At 37.3% G+C, this 18,490-nt stretch overlaps 1 protein-coding gene across 1 annotated transcript in view; it reads left to right on the top strand.

The window, feature by feature from the left end:
• Positions 1 to 12,225, top strand: part of LOC133516597 (homeobox protein orthopedia-like) — a 71,008-nt gene extending 58,783 nt beyond the window's left edge. The window contains exons 5-8 of the mRNA XM_061849607.1: positions 5,968 to 6,130; positions 7,560 to 7,718; positions 8,345 to 8,458; positions 10,148 to 12,225. Of these exons, the coding sequence (XP_061705591.1) occupies positions 5,968 to 6,130; positions 7,560 to 7,718; positions 8,345 to 8,458; positions 10,148 to 10,284 (573 nt within the window). The 3' untranslated portion in view covers positions 10,285 to 12,225. The remainder of the gene's footprint in view (positions 1 to 5,967; positions 6,131 to 7,559; positions 7,719 to 8,344; positions 8,459 to 10,147) is intronic.
• Positions 12,226 to 18,490: the final 6,265 nt, after the last annotated feature.

Raw genomic sequence — 18,490 nt, 5'->3', positions numbered from 1 at the left:
AACGGTAATCTGTTTATGTACAAAAGACACTCAAGAACTTTAGAGAGGAAACAAAGAAATGGAAATAAATAGAGCGGTAGTTTGAGAAGGAGAAGGAATTGGACTTTCTAACGGCATCTTACTAAAGCGACGGGAAAATATAAGAAGAATAGAGCTATCGAGGATACATATGATGATATGATCAATAAGGTGAATTAGAGTGAGGATCATGTTTTGGCTCGCATCGTCTTTTCCAACGGCCTTAGACGAGACGAACATTAAAAAAAGTTAAGTAGATGCATTAGAAGGGAAGTTTAGATTTTTCTACTTAATGAGAAAAAGTTTCAGAAGAAAAGAAGTGCAGATTAATGGAGTCGAAATCAAAAAAGGTATTAATTGAGCTTTGTAATAGTTACTAACTCCAAGTAACTTAAGAAACTACCACACTTTAGCGGGTCCCCAAATTCAACGGAATTATGAAAGTGAAGCCTCTGATCATCTCCGCATATTTTACTACAGCCATTCCATAATGCATGAGATTAATGCTTTATTTTTATGCGAAGGGTGTTAAAGGCTGATTTTGGCTGCCCTATATAAAAACCTACTAGGTAAGGTGGGTAACTAATTATTGGAAATTCGTTTTTTATCTTATTTGTATCCATCTCGTAAGTACTCACCCGATTACAGAGACACCTGCTCCAAAATCAGCACAATTATTATGATTACTACAGATTTCTATGCCTCTAAACCTAGTAAGTAGCATGTTAACTTACCTTTTACCGTAGTAAAACTCAGGAAGTCACAAATTCCGTATAAAAAACTAGTAGGGATCTGAGAAATGATAGGTTTTAGTGTAGTCATTTAGCCTTACTAGGTTTTTGAACTGGCAATCAAAGCGCGGGGGGCGCATTTTCAAAAGTAGGCTTCATTAGATACTGGGCCTTACATGGATCAGGCACCTTACAATGCTTAGTAATCTACTTCTTCACGTACATTTTTTTATATAAAATTTAACACATTTTTGAGCCACACAATTTGCGTTTTAAAAATTTTAAAAAGTTGACGACTGATTTGTCAGTATTTTTTTAGTTTTTGGTTTTATTTTTGCATGCGAATAAATACATATACGATACAGATGTGATTTAACATATTGAATTTCTCTTAAAACTTAGTAGTATAATGCAGGTTAACATGATTTTGTTAATACAATAAACGTTTTTTTGTGAATATTTCCAAGACTTAAACCTAGTGAGCATTACTAGTTCGTCATTTACGGGGTTTTAGTATAGGAATGCATACAAATTACTTCAATATGTATAGTGATTACATAGCTAAAAAACGGTTAAAGTCCAATAACGTGTTTATTACAAATGTTTTCTAGGTAATATTTTGACAGATAAAATACTATAAAATTGTTCAGTACCTTTGCGGTTATTAAGCTATGTTTTGTTTATTACACAATTCAGAATTACGATACTATAAACACGTAAATTGACTTGGCCATTATTTAGTTATTTTTTATATGTTATTCAATTCTAAAGAACGGTTAAGGTATACTTAACGGTGTTTTAGGAGTAATATCGCACATATTTTAGTAATTATTTGCAACACTAAAACACAAAATTGTGATTTTCTAATTAATAATATAATATTTGAGGAAATGGTTTTCAAACAAAGTAAGGATAAATTTAGTTTTAATTTTTGCACAAAAGAAATCCGGAATAAATGTACACATTTTCTAGAGATATGGGTTTGAACGTTTTTTGCCCATATCTCAAAACTATAATTTGTGGGTTAGATAGGTTTTAGTGATATGACGGCAGTATGGGTTACTATGCCAACACACTAATTATATTAGACCGTTCGAGAAATGGATCCCTTGTCACGGTGAAATGACGATGTGATTTATATTACTTTTATCTAATTAGCTACCAGTGTCCTCTCTATCTAATCCAAGCACCAATTATCTGTGTCCAGTGAAAAATGTGACATACTATGTAGGTAAACTTAAGAGCAAAACTGTCCCAATAGTAGCATATCAGTAGAATGTGGAGAAGTTGATGTCGATCAAGGGGAGGGGCATATGATTAATACATAACAGTACTCCTTGAAATTTGCTACAAATTTGCCAACATATGATGTACTTGACATTTACGGTTATTTTGTAATTACGAATCGAAGAGTAGAAAAAAACACATTTTTATTTTTTCCAATATTTTTATTTCCTCCTATGGAAACTCCAAATAGGGAACTATACGTAAGGTTGCCAACTTGCCAGGCGTTGACTAACGAATGGTAAACAAGTTTCAAGATTAATTCTTCAGTAGCTAATTTGTTAGATACTTCCACGAGTTCCACGTTAGTTAATTGCATGACATTACCTACATTTTAAACAACATTAATGAGCTTCTTCTTCTTCCTAGCGTTGTCCCGGCATATTGCCGCGGCTTATGGGAGCCTGGGGTCCGCTTGACAACTAATCCCAAGATTTGGCGTAAGCACTAGTTTTTACGAAAGCGACTGTCATCTGACCTTCCAACCCTGAGGGTAAAACTAGGCCTTGTTGGGATTAGTCCGGTTTCCTCGCGATGTTTTCCATCACCGAAAAGAGACTGGTATATATCAAAAGATATTTCGTACATAACTTCCGAAAAACTGGTAGGAGCCTCAGTTTGAACTCGCGACCTCTGGATTGAAAGTCGCACGCTCTTCTTCGAACGTACACTGATATCAGAATGGTGAGTTATGCATTTCGGTCGTACTTGTCCGTACATGTATTGGCGCGGGCGAGACGAACGATAAATAAATAACATGATTCAAATATCTGATGTCCAGACATAGAAGTTTATGTGGCAAAATAAAGTGAATGATAAAATTAAATATCGTCATGACTGTTGTCGAGATTACCTACTTAAACGTTATACATGTCGATATTTTTAACAGTGTATAAGAAGGTGGCTACCGTGAAGTACACAACACGTTCGATATCTTTTTTGGTATATTGGTAGTTTCCTATTTTTTGGCATTGTATACTACAGTTTACGCTTTTATTTTTAAGTACTAAATATATATAGGTAGTGTAATAACAATATTGACAACAAATTACATCTTTTAATTATTAATCTATGACTGACTTATCGATAACAGAATTATCGATGTTCCATTTTGTCACTCGGTTTTGGCCCAAAAACTACGTCCGAATTGCGATGTCCATGCGATGATCGAGAGCACGCACTGTGGAATGGGCCACGTGTAGATGCGTACGCAACATCGCTGATCCACTACCTTTGAGGTGCGGACGAAACCGACACCGTGGCCATCCCATCGCCATCCCGCCGCGCCATAAGCCATCCGACGCCCCTATACCCTCTCTACACGCTGGCCCATCTTAGTGGGCCAGTATAATGGCCCAGCGTGTAGAGGAGTCATTAGCCATTTTGAAGTTCAACCGGAGATCAACATGGAACAACACTTCTCTGAATCTGCGAACAGTGTTAAGTGTACTGACAGCGAATTGAACCTAACCTAGCCTGAAAATAAACACTACCCTATTCCGCGTCCTTGTTCCAAAACAGGTAAATAAAGTCGGCGACAAACGGCGATAAATAATGACTGCTGGTGACAGTTGCCAAATGACTACTCCCCTCTCTTTCCCCCACAGTGTGGCAGAGTAGCTGTCTCGCTCGCGGGGGTGAATTTTTAATACGGTTGTCGCTTCGCGTCTTTTTTACGCGTTTTTATTGTTCGTTTGTTTTAGATTTTAATAGAAGTGCTGGAATTATGTTGTGACATATTTATATTGGTTTTCATCACACTTGCTCGTAAACGGTATTATGGTATGGAGATTAAATGAACTATATCATGGCCGCGGGCGTAAGTAATTGATTTTATTTTAATTTTATTATATGCCCTTATTACCCCAATAATGGTACAGAACCCTTCGTGCGCGAGTCTTTTTTTTTTAACCATAGAGACTATACATCTCTATTGTATTGTAGTAATTATTTATTTTAAGATTATTATAATGTAATGTTTACCCAGGTATTGGCTGTTGTATTTATAAATGTTGTTATGTATTTTTCATGTCACTATATGATGTTACTATAAATGTTGTATTGACTTGTAAAAGAGCCCTTGAGGCCTACTTGCAGTATAAATTTTTGAATTTTGATTTTTTTTGAGTCCGACTCGCAATTAGTTTTTCTTCAAAAATACTGACATTTCCTATATAAACCCGCCCGCTGAATGGGCATTTTAAAGAAAGCGCCTATAATTAGGAAGACGGAAATGCAGAATGGAGAGAACCTTGGTGAACAAAATAACGATCTCATGTGGTCGCGAACGTCGCGACCCTCAGTCATGAGGAAGAAGATAAATTTATTTGTTGAAGATTTTTTATTTTTTTTATTTATTATATTTTAGAAACATACAGTCGTTTACAAACAGTACATATACAAAATTGCTTAAGTTTAGACCTAGAGTTTTATTTTTTACATAAAATCTGACTGTTTTTTTTTTTTTCTTTAAGATTACAATTTTAAATGTTACCCAAAACTAAACATTTGAGAGCGTAAAGAAAAGAAAACATGCATAATTACATTTAGAAAAGCACGTTTTAAAATATTAATGGAACAAGTAAATATATCTATGTTAGAGAGCTTGTCATTTTCGTTAAATAGTTTGCAGGCACGTCTTATGAATATATTTTGTGCATAACACGTTCTACTGTTGGGAATCGAGAATAACCTTTTCTTCTGACAGTGGCGCTGACGTCTACGAGGAACTCTGAGCTGTATTTGGTGTAGTAGCGAGGGGACATCTAATATATTGCGCAGAAGATAAACACCTATACACATGTTTATAAATATTTAATTTGATATATTTAATAGCCGCTTAAATTATTTTACACAATTTTCAATCGTAGTACAGTCATTATATCCACAAAACCGACCCTACCCGTGAATAATCAGTTCTTGGATTTTTTTTCGTAGGTCCCTCGGGGGGGTCACTGGGAGTGTAAATTCAAAAAGTAGACTGAATCAGGCTCCTGTATATTCGAAAAACGGTTTTTCTTGAATAACTCGGCCCTTTTTTATTTTATAGTAAAATCGTGAGAACAAAAATTGTAGGAAATTTGATTTCCTACAAGTTTGGTCCTCACAATTTTTCTTCTAGGGTCGATATTTTGGAAATTAAACCTGAAAAACGCGACAAATTCAAAATATTATCATTATCTCCTATGTTCCACGTTTTACTACCAATAATACAAACCACGTTGAAAGTTTATTAATGTAACTAACCTGTGTCCTTAAAAGATCCTGGAAATGTTGACAGCCAGAGAAATCGAGACATCTTTTCCTTTCCAGACGGCTCAACCAACGAATTCTATTCTAGCGAATATTTGGAGAAACGTCTCTGGATTTCTATACATATTATTGATAACTTAAGCCAAGTTTGATCGAGTTGATATAAGGGGAACTTCTACCAACCAATTTCTTAATGCATAGTTGATATAAGGGGAACTTCTAGCAACCGATTTCTTAAAGCATAGTGATCATTATCTCTTGATGCTTCTTTACAAATCTACACTGAAAAAAATATGATCTATCGAGCACACATTAAAGTGATTTTCAGATTTATAAAACATAAACAAATGTTTGAAAAAACAGTAAAATACAAAACAGTAACGTTAACCGCTTGAACATTTCTAAGTATTGAAAAAACGATAAATATAAACGAACAGTTACTACATTTTAGCTACTCAAACGTCTTTTCGGAACAGTTAAATTTACTGTTTTATTCGATAGGCCCATATGGAACTGTTTAAAGAATTAAACGTTAATGCAATTTCATTGTTTTAAATGTTTTTTTCTCAGTGTATTACAGTGATCCTTAGAAATCTACACCTATTCTGTTGATGCGTGTCTAATTGTCCATGGATAAAGTAAATTCGTAACCTATTTGTAACGAGTATTTCATTGTTTGCAGGTGTGGTTCCAGAACCGTCGGGCGAAGTGGAAGAAACGCAAGAAGAGCACTAACGTCTTTAGGTCTCCGGGATCTTTATTACCGTCTCATGGTCTCCCGCCGTTCGGGGGAGATGTTTGTAGTCCTGGGGTTTTCGGAGACAGACCGTGGAGCATGCCTGCAGGTATAAACACGAATATATAGTATCTAGAAAATAAATAGCCTCTATAAAACATACATACAGTAGGTACACAGGTTAGAATAAAAGTAAAGGCTAAGAACAGGCGACATTAGTAAGTAAGTAAGTGATTGACAATAATTGATTTATTTACTGACTAAAATGGTAGTCCTTCCAAGGTAATATCTAGCCACTTTCAACGCGAAAGGGTTTTGGGCAAAAGGTATCAAGTTCTGTATATTATAAAGTCAATTCCAGAGTTCATCTCACACTCCACCCCTGTTACACCTTTATAATGAGTGCCTAATTGGCTTTCACCAAAATAAAATTAAAGAAGCCTTAAGAGCTTACCTCTTCTATTTCAAAATAGCCGACGGCCTCCTAGAGTCCTAGCCAAATAGTAAAGTAAGTATCTCCTAGCTTAGTCGGTACGGTAGTGACACTAGTATAGTAAACACCAGGAATGGGATGGGATAGACAAATCCCTTATAGGTAACAAGTGTTTACCATCAGTTTTTAATCGCTGGCAACCATTTCACCATAAACAAGAGCCAAAGACCTGCTTAAGTTTAATTTTTCATTGATATTTGTTAGTTTGAAAATTAATTGCGCCATACATCCCATGACTGGAGCAAAAAACCACAGTTTTAATTGGTTAATAATATTGAAACCAATTGAAGTAACTTACATTAAATACATAGAAAACATAAAGGACGAATTGGACATTCAATTTAAATCATAAAGCGGTAGAAATTTTACAGATGTCGATGAAATATAAAAAATACTCCAAATTTTCTCTTAAATGTCCCATGATTGGTGCCGTTAACATATCCCTGTCTAAAGAATCTTTAAGCGTATCTACGCTTTCCACATAGATTGTCGTACATTAATCCGCCTGTTGCTATCTCTGTTGCACGCGCATTATTATATTGCTGTCAAGCTCGCACAGTGACGTTGACAACTGGCATCACGGGTGGGACAGCAACAGGCGAGTCAATGTACGAAAATCTACATGGAAAGCGTCTCTGCTTTACGAAGCAGGAGTATCCGGTTTCGAATCCTGGTAAGGGCATTTATTTGTGTGTTTATCACAAATATTTGTTCCTGAATCAAGCTGAGTGAGCGGCCGATCGTAAGATTGGGCAGATCGGGCTTTTCCTAGGCGTAACATGCGTTCGTGAAACATGAAAATCTTTGTCTCGTTCCTTGAGTAGACGCCTCCTATTTCTGGCCAGTTTGTGCCATTCGGGCATCTGAAGCAACCTAACGGACCTACCCTACCTATCTATTGGCTTAATGTGGCTACCGTCAAAACATTACACAGGATCATTAATATAGTCGTCTAGTGCCCACAACACAAGCCTTATTGAGCTTATTGTTGGACTAGGTCCAATCTATGTCAATGTGTCTTATAATATTTATTATTTCATTGCAGGACTAGGCCAGCTATCACAGGGCGGTGTATCCATGGGTGGCTTCGGCACCGGCGTGGGTGGCCTGCCGCAGCTCTCCGCCGACCTCAACCCGGCGCTACCCATCTCCTCCGTGGCCTCCAGCCAGCCCTACCAGCCGCACTACCCGCTCAACTCGCTGGGTGAGTCTCCACAAAGACTACAATGCATTTGGATTATCACAAATCTTTAAATATTGATTCTGAATCAACTGCCCGCTGCCGCTTAAGATAGCAAAAACGCCTTTTCAGATGAGGGATAACATTAAACATCGCTATATTCATCTACACTGTCACTGATATATAAAATAAATTGGTTGACTGGTAGAGAATGCCTTAAGGCATTAAGTCCGCCATTTGTACCTTCATGTATTGTGCAATAAAGATTAAATAAATAAAATAAATAGATTTATTATTGCCTGCCGGCCCAGCCAAGGTGACAATCGATATCGCTTCGACAACGAAACGCTTTGTGTCTCTCTATCACTCTTCCAAATTAGTGCGACAGTGCCAGTTGCGTTTCGGTCGCTACGTAACGTAAGCGATTTGCATGGTGCCTTCTGTTTTGTACTACGCGGGCTAAGTAGAAAGTTACGATGTTGGTATTTTTGCTTAAATATGAGACCTATGAAAATACCTATGAAATTATTATACTATCTGCATAGTAATATCCAACAGATATCAAATCAGAGGCATACAAAATTATAAACCCCCAGTAACAAGGTATTTGTATGTCATGCAATTCTAACGTTTGTTGTTATATGTGACAGGCGACACCATGATGTCGTACTGCAACAACATCGGGCAGCAAGGCGGCGCGCTGGAGGGCTCCCCCACTCCCCCCCACATGCACTGCGGGAACAACGCCTCGCCCACCGCTTCAGGTATCAATCATCCTTCAGTCTAAGGAATAATTACAATAACATGAGCCCATGAGGTTTAAGAAATAACCTAAGGGATCCTGACAACCTAAAGTAAAGATGTTGAAAAAGGGTGGGCATTGGATGCGACAGAATAATTTCTTTAAATTTATTTCAGAGGGGAGGATAAGGATAGAATGTTTAGGATATAGAGGTAAAAATTGGGAATCGTGTTGTATTAAAAAATCAACCGTCAAAAGATTAACGTAAGTTGATGATAATGAGCCATTTAAGAGGAACGAGACACCCATTATTAATTGTGTGTTTTAGAAAATCGTATTTATTGACAATAACAATATACATAATGGATATATACAGATGATTACTATAACTAGCTTATATCTAAAATAGGCCCTTGAGGCATTGTACCAAGGATGCTGGCGGCATTTCCTCGTTGTATCGCAATACTGATACGTTGTGCGAGGAAGCCGCCAGCTCTTCGGTCACCAGTTACGTCAACCAGACGTTTCGCGATTTCTCCAAAAAACTTGTGCGCGCTGGGACCCCATGGACCTAGAGTTTCAACGGCATTGTGTGTTTTTAGTTTTTGATCTATTTTATATTAATATGTAAGCTAGTTTATAAGGTCTATGGGCCAATAGTTGCCTGAAAATAAAGATTTTTATTTATTTATTTGATTAGACTGTATTTATCGGGAATTATTGACTTATAAACTCTCTTCCTTCCACAATGAACCATTGTGCTCCTATTTTAGACGAAGTCCGCGGAGTAGCCGTCGCAACATTTATCATTAACTAGTACCTACAGTAAAAAGACCAAAATTACTAATGCCGCCGAACTAATTTGCCGACTGAAATGGAGATGGGCCGGGCACACCGCCCGAACAAATGACGGTCGCTGGAGCGAACAAATGCTACATTGGTACCCGCGCGACGGTAAAAGATCGCGGGGTCGCCCGCGGCGCCGCTGGCGGGACGACATCGAGGCCGTGGTGGGCGTAGCCTGGACGAGAATTGCTGCGGACAGAAATACATGGCACACGATGGAGGAGGCCTATGTCCACAAATGGACATCACAATAAATATTTAATAAATAAATAAATACAATAATTAGTAACATAACTTATCAACCTAAATTATAAGAATGCATGGGACAATAATTAAAAATGAAATTCAGTATTTATCTTTATAATTGTATAAATTTACACTGCAAATTATGAAATATTATTAATACTAAATCTATTTACAAAATCATTGCATGTTTTGAAACCAATGTAATATTTATTGGAATAAATGGCTCTACTACTACTACTACTACTACAGTCACCTGCAATAATTAATATGACAATCTTCGAAGGCCGCAAAAATATGTGACACGCTCTTACGACTCTACAAATGAGATCGTGTTAGATATTTATGTGGCCTTCGTTGTGTAACATAGTATTGCATGCAACTGTACGCTCTTATCGCCACCTATTACCCAAACTTATGCCAATGATCTAAATCGAGTTAATTCCAGCCAGTTTATAACATTTACTACTTGTGTTCAGCCTAGACCATAAGATAGACACCCTAAAGTTTTCAAAAGAATTATAGCTACGTCAGTACTTCCACCCTGTCTTAAATTAATATCGATCCGACTTCCGGAACCTTATGAATCTGGTGTAAATTTTCGACGATTCTTTGTTCACAGGAGCGGGCGGCGAAGGCGAAGAGGAGGTGTGGCGCGGACACAGCATCGCGGCGCTGCGGCGGCGCGCGTCCGAGCTGTCGGCCGCCATCCCGCCCTACCTGCAGCTCAACTACGACGCGCACAGCCCCGTCTACTGACCGCCCGCCACGAACACCACAGCAACCACGGACCTAGCGTTTGAATAAACCATCCCGTCCTACGTCTGGTGCGGCACTGCGCCTACACCTGCAGCCCTTGCGTCTAACGAGCGAACAATTTCGTAAAACGAGAAATTGATCATAGTTTTGAAAGTAAGCGTCTAACTGTGAGTGAACCGGCGGGATGGTTCATACCCGATCGCACTTGTGACAACACCGCGCCTGAAGCTGCGGCGCTTGCGTCGACGCGACGACGCTTATAACATGCCGTCTACGGACATGCTGACGTGAGCGACAACATTCCTGATGTATGATAATAGAAAACCTCAGTTAATAGAAAAATTATATGTTATACCAAAAATAAATATACCGGAAATGTGTTTTGAGCACATACGTACGTTAACATACGCTACGTACTATTGTGCGAGTGCCACAAATTATCTACATGTCCAAAAATTTGCAATCATTTTTTTCATTCTTGTGATGTGATGATACTGATGATGGTGATCATTTGAAGAATGACATTAATGTCAAAATGTATATAAAAGTAAGACATACTTAAATCTTACATGAAATCCATAGCTCGATACTGGTTTGACAGGAAAAAGGGTTGCCAGCTTTACGGGTGAAATAAAATAATTAATTTTACTGATTTTGAAAGTATAACCCGTAGGTTTTTTTTTAATATCGGCAAAATCACATATTGCAGCAATTTTTTTTAATATTGCATTATTAACTGTCAAACTTGCGCGTGGATATATAGACTCTAGTTTTAAAACTATTTGAGGTCCTGTCACTATCTATGGGGTGACAACAAAGTCCTTTAGGACAACTAAAATTAATAAAATGTGAGCTGTATTCAAAATATGTATACGCGTTCGTACAATAATAAATAATAATGATAGTAATAACGGTAAGCTATTTATTTCTTAAGTATAGGTATCATCGTGAAGTATTAAATAGTTGTAGGTAGTTTACTCGATGTATGTTTAGAGTAGGTATTATTTGACATTCCGGTACAGAGTAGAGGCATATGTTATATGTAGTGTGGTTAGTCATGACTTTGATTGATACAGGCAATTTTTGTTTTTGTGCTTTATCATTTGTTTGTTCGTCCTATTCACAAAATTACCATAATTACATTGAAAAAGCATATTCAGAAACTGAATACATATTTAATAAACAAAATAACTTTTGCTAGATTCGGTTTTATAAAATATATAAGTCTTGTAAGCAAGAATGCCTGTGTCAATCAAGTTCACACAACTTTTTAAACCGACAATTCTAAATATTTCTGGAGTAAATCTGAAATAGTCATTCGTCTTTTTTCTATGACATTCATGTCCTTGGTATAAATATTGTGAAAATGTATACGCAACCCGAGTATACTGTCAATGTATAGCTGTATGGTTCGATAAGAATTTAAAATGTTCGTATTTTTGAGTAACTGGCGGCCACTGATTATTTTTTGTATTGAATTAGTTAAAAGTGGTTGATAGTTCCTATTTTATTTTCTTAATCTCAATTTATTTTCTGTGTAATCTTCCGTCCGTTTCTTTTAGTTTTTAGCAACAAATTATTTTACTTACGAAATTAAAATTGTCACAAGATATTTTTGTAAGTATATTATTATTTTGGAAATATCAAGCGAAAGTGACGTTTAATCATTTTTTGGTAAAACTATAGTAAGAAAACATGTTTATTAATACTATTTGAATTTTGGCTTATTATACTTTTATTATTTTTACATTCTGTTGCTTTTATATATAAGTAAAGGACTGAGTGATTATTATTAGCTTAATAGAGAGAATAATAATTAATAATAACTGGCGGAAATGGCCGACGGCCGTTCGCGCTCGCTCGCTCCTGCGTGTAATATATCGTCTAGTAGTATTGTTAGCTCTAAGTATACATACATACAATAAAATAGACAATGTTCAACGTGTGGCGTTTCATTTTACGTTAAGTTATTTCTTACGGGATGTCCGACATTAATTTATTTATGGTCACCTTAACGGAATCCAGTTCCAATATGTAGACAAAGAAGTTTTAGGAATATTTTTCTCACTTACTAAACTAAATTAAACTAAACAAATTTACATGCAAAATAACTTTATATTTGATTTTATTTGATGTTATGTGACTGTAAATTGAGACCAATATCAATCAGGTAGTGCAATTTTATTACTTATTACGCTAATATCTAGAAAAAAATGAAGTCCAATTTGTGATATTTCTTCAAAGGTGTGCGACAAATGTATGAGAATTGTAAGGGAGAAAGCCAAGGGGTTGGTGGGGTAATAGTACCAATTTTCAGCCTGACAACAACGGGTTCTTTGAAATCTGGGAACAACACTAGAAAGGATAGGAAGTCCAACTGCGGTCTAATAATTATGCTTTCGACACTATTCTATAGATCCCTCACTCTCCCATCTAAAAATCCATCCTCTCCCTATGACTCATCGAATATAAGTAAATAAATAAATAAATATTATAGGGCATTGACCTGCCCTGAATGCCCTTACCGGAATTAAAATAGTCTGTCATACAAATTTGTCAGTAGAAAAAGGCGCGAAATTCATAATTTCTATGTGATTATAACATTCACAACATTTGCGCCTACATTGTTTAAATTTGTCTTTTTAGGGTTCCGTAGCCAAATGGCAAAAAACGGAACCCTTACAGATTCGTCATGTCCGTCTGTCTGTCAGCCACTGTTTTCCGAAATTATAAGAACTATACTGTTCAAACTTGGTAAGTAGATGTATTCTATGAACCGCATTATGATTTTCACACAAAAATAGAAAAAAAACAATAAATTTTGAGGGTTCCCCATACTTAGTCCTGAAACTCAAAAATTTTTTTTTTATCAAACCCATACGTGTGGGGTATCTATGGATAGGTCTTCAAAAATGATCTTGAGGCTTCTATATCATTTTTTTTCTAAACTGAATAGTTTGCGCGAGAGACACTTCCAAAGTGATAAAATGTGTGTGTCCCCCCCCCCCCTGTAACTTCTAAAATAACAGAATGATAAAACTAAAAAAAATATATGATATACATTACCATGCAAACTTCCACCGAAAAACCAAGAACGAGATCTAAGTAGTTTTTTTTAATACGCCATAAATGGTACGGAACCCTTCATGGGCGAGTCCGACTAGCACTTGGCCGCTTTTTATTTTTTATACCGACAGAAATGGGTTGACAGACTGTATTTTCTATATTTATCACCACATGAAAACGCCACCTACCGGAGTATTTACAATACGCGACGAATATTTCGACAATATGAGTCATGTGATTCGTAGAGGTACCCCTAGATGTCAGTTCGGTACACTGATCAATATTTATTTGTTGTATCACTTGTGACAATTTAGTTATCTTTGCAATTTTGTAAATTCATTATCGTAAGTTACAACAAATAAAAGCACTAATAAAAACGACGACTATCAACAAAAAGGACTTTTGTGTTTAGCGCCATCTTGGGTGCGATAGCTATACCTTATGTATCCTTATTATTAGGCTGGCTTTGGTTTTACTATTCGTCGCTAGATGTCGGTACATTTGAAGTGTGTAAGTTTATTTTTATTTAGAAAATAAGAAGACAAATAACTGTCAATTGCTGCCAATCTTGAACCAAAGAGAATTTGAAATAGAGGTGTATTGTCAAAAAAAAATTGTAGCCACATTACATTTACCGCCATCTTTCGACACATGATTAAAGCTTTTAGAACGCCATTCGACTTTAATCCTTATATGTTCAGTGATATGTGTTAAATTTGTTTAGACAAAGGTCACAGGCAAATGTATGGCAGCTTCGTTTCGAGCAATGGCACCATAATCTTTAGGTGGTGCCCGGTAAGATGGCGCCACATTTTAATATTAAACATATCATTGAAAGAATACGGATCAAAGTCAAATAGCGTTCTAAAAGTTTTAAACGTGTGTCGAAAGATGGCAGTAAATGTACTGTGGACTGTGGCTACACAATTTTCTTCGACAATACACCTCTGCTTTGCTTGAACTAAAAGGAATTGTAGTGTAACTTTTAGGGTTCCGTACCCAAAGGGTCAAACGGGACCCTATTACTGAGACTCCGTTGTTGGTCCGTCCGTCTGTCCGTCCGTCCGTCTGTCACCAGGCTGTATCTCATGAATCGTGATAGTTAGCCAGTTGAAATTTCGACAGATTATGTATTTCTGTTGCCGCTATAACAACAAATAATAAAAACAGAATAAAATAAAATAAATATTCCTTTCCAATCTCGAGGTTTTCATCCAATCCAATCACCGAAGTTAAGCAACGTCGGGCGGGGTCAGTACTTGGATGGGTGACCGTTTTTATAGATAATGGTACGGAACCCTTCCTGTGCGAGTACGACTCGCACTTGGCCGGTTTTTTTAAAGACATACGTCGTCAGTGATCGTTGCGTTATTCGAACAACCCTTTTCGTTAAGAGGGAAGAATAGCTTGCAATCCTAACCGAACGTACGTACATTTCTGATGAAATTTCCATTTCGGGAGAAAACGGTTTCCACTAACTAAATCTTAACAAATCACTTTGATTTTGATTTCCATCGCTTCAGCGTAATATATTCTAGGTTTATATGTTTCGCTTTTAAAAAATACATAGTTTTTATGAAAGAAACGGCTTATTTCGACCAAGTTTTAATCACAATTTATACGTCTCTTAAGTTAAGTTATTTAAGAAAACCCATTTATATGTTCCCAAAATATATCTGAAGACATTCCTTAGAAAAAAACTTGCAGTTCGTCCGCTAGTTTTGGACTTTTGGTCCTGCACAACGCCATCTTACGGAGAATTGCGTCAATTAGAAGCTCAATTCGAACTTAACATTTCAAAGTCAATTTACGTCAGAGGGCGTCCGTCAGGGCGTCAGAGGTTTATTAGAAAACATGATTCCCCTAATGAGGGCGCCACTGGACGATCGACGCAGTCTTACTTAATAGGGTTGGCAAAAGGCAAAGGTTTTTATAGATGGCGCTGGCATAGATTTACCAGTCTCTATTTTTGTTATATGAGATTTGACTTAAATCTCATAGAACGAAAATAAAGACAGAAAAGAGCGTACTCCCATCTTAAAGGCCGGAAACACACTTGCAACCCTTCTGTGCAGGTGTCCATGGGCGGCGGTAATCGCTTACCATCAGGTGATCCGTCTGCTCGTTTGCCTCCTGTATCATACAAAAAAACTAGCATCCAGGGCATAAAATAAAATAAAAACTCGACGTTTCTGACAGTATTTGTAAGTACTTAAGGATTGACAGGTAAAATCTATGCTATCAAGAATCTAAGATAGTTTTCATTTTATTTTGACAAGTCCACGGCTACTTATACATACAAACTTAATCCTCATTTTCCACTCTGGATCCAACGAGGCTCAACGAGGGGGGCGGGTTTAGGGTCGGCAACGCGCATGTAACTCCTCTGGAGTTGCAGGCGTACATAGGCTACGGAGACTGCTTACCATCAGACGGGCCGTATGCTTGTTTGCCACCGACGTAGTATAAAAAAACCCGACAAGTGCGAGTCGGACTCGCCGACCGAAGGTTCCGTACTTTTTAGTATTTGTTGTTATAGCGGCAACAGAAATACATAATATGTGAAAATTTCAACGGTTCATGAGCATCCACTGTTTAGGGGAACCTCAACACGAGAGAGAAGATGAAATTGCGTTTCGCTCGCTACGGAGTGTAAGACGATTGGCATGTGGCTACGATACCATGAAACCTATTTCAAACTTTTAAAATCTTATTAATTTGATATTCATTTCACACTGTCAAATCAATATCAAGTCGCGATTCTAAAATTCTAAATATGCTTACATGCTTGCGCAAGCGCGTGGGCAAGTTACGCAGGATTACTGGAGCACGCAGATTGCTAGGAACTGGTCTAGACCACTGATAGACTTTCGCAACGCTCTGCACTTACTGATGCCTGGACGCGTGCGCCTCACTGTGTATAAACTTGTTTGTGTACTTGGTTTATGGAGCATGACAGCTCATATAACTACTGTACACTGTTTATGATAGGCGAATTAAATTTTGTTCCCCATGCACAAACATTGAGCTTATGTCAGCAAACAATCTGTTGGTCAGCTAAAGTCTATCCTAGTCTATCCCATGCTGATCATCTAATTTTTCTACTGAACAAAACATAAATTATATTTTATTTTATTTATACATCTTTTATCTTTGGCTAAATAGGTTTTTATAATATGGATACAAAAGTAAAATATTAAAAATTACACAAAAGTAATACAAAATACACATAAACATATTATAAAAAACCTAACCGAGGGTACCGCCAGCAGCGGGGCAGGGCCCAAGCTGCCGGTGGTCAGGGCCGCAGAGAGAGGAACGCCGTGTCCAGGATTACCGCCTTCTGCATCTGACCCTTGATCCAACCATCTAGCAACTCTCTAGGTGTTGGTTGCTCTTCGCTATGAGACCGTTCGCTGAAACGACTATTTGGTCAATGATCGTCGAATCAATATCCCATATGGCGATTATCTCGTAAGCCAAGTCTAGACTTGCAAATGTATTAGCTTATACCTACTACCTAGGTATAAGCTTATACATTTCCGCCCTATTTAATTATAAGTACGCCACCAATTATACTTGTAGGTGAACACATCATACATTCATAGTAAGCTACTTACTCTAAACAATATATGTAATTAGGATACTGAATGGCCATATACTTATAAGCTAAAAAACTACTAGTTGTACCCGCAGTTCTAGCAACATGCGTTTCGTAAGATAGCTATCGTTTTATTTTACTCTCCAGTCCATTCCTACGACTTATTATAAATCAGTTCAATGGTCTAGTTTTAATAACGATACGAGATAATATACTCGTACAAATACTACGGACATGTTATGAGAATGCCCGAAGACCATATGACCCGTAAACACCGATCCAAGAGGTTCCGGAAGGCCCCGTCTCACTTAGCAATCGGTAGTAAATAGTGACCTCGAAGCTCTAGAATTAGAACAAGCTGGCGAAAAGCGATTAGGAGAGCTGACCCCAACTGAACATGGGATAAGGCCGGAGAAAGAAGATACTCGTACGAATAAATTGTACCTAGCGACATTTCATCTTTGGTTACTGAGAAATATGGCGATACAATTTTCTTATGCATCGACACAAATATTCTTGGTTTGAGATTGGATTTGCACACACACGTAACTGCCGAACCCCGATCCAAAAACAAGTTTACGTAAACCGTGGGGGTTTACGCCATTTGCAGCATATTTAGGGCTAGTTCTGATCTGAAAGATGAAGCACGTCACGTAGCTATTGCTAAAACTGACTGGGTATCAGATTAGATCGGAATCTGCACACTGTTCGGTGATCTAGTTTGCCCAATATGTTTATGTTTAAATAGATGAAGCATTACGAAGGTTTAGAAGAATCTTTACCACCACTTATTAGATGGTTGACAGTCCTCATCTGTGCGTTTCTCCAGAAACTTCCTGCCTCGCATAGCTAACCTGGGGACTGAACTAACGACCGCGGTATTTTCGGACTGATACCTTAAAAGAGCCTACTCCTATCTTAAATGTCGACAGCGCATTTGTGACCTCTCAGGTGTTGCAGGTGTCCATGGGCAGCGCTAATTATCTCTTTCAGAAAACATATCGAATTTTTACAAAAGAAAAAGAAAATGAAATTAATAAAGAAATGACGGATAGTGTTGGTAGGAACACAAGTCTTTTGGGACTAAATTAAAGAACTCCACTTGTTTTTACGAGACTCTACTTCTGAGTTTTTTAATTCCCGAGTCGAGTACTTTTTTGAGTCTTTTTTAAGCAAAGGACTCGAGTCTCCGAATAAAGACTCAGTCAACAATTTTATAGATTTTACCTAAACAACAGTAAAAAATAGGTATTATTGTATGATTTTGCTATGTACATCCATGAATTTTACATTAAGACAACGCATTTAGAAGTTATTTGTAATAAAATTACAAGTTCTACGAAAAGGACTCAAGTCTACAAACGACTCGGGACTCTAATAAGTCGAAAAGAACTCAAGTTTCGTCTTAATTATAAGAGTCTGAAAAACTGAGTCGAGTCTTAAAGCAGAGGACGTAAGGACTCGAATCTTAACCAACACTAGTTTCGGAGGTTCCGGGGCAAACTGCTAAACCCAACACAAGACTAGATCAAAATAGCA

The sequence above is a fragment of the Cydia pomonella genome, chromosome 3 (assembly GCF_033807575.1).
Source record: "Cydia pomonella isolate Wapato2018A chromosome 3, ilCydPomo1, whole genome shotgun sequence".
NCBI classification, from domain to species: domain Eukaryota; kingdom Metazoa; phylum Arthropoda; class Insecta; order Lepidoptera; family Tortricidae; genus Cydia; species Cydia pomonella.
The sequence above is the reverse complement of the archived record's forward strand: the minus strand, read 5'-3'. Positions and strand labels throughout refer to the sequence as shown.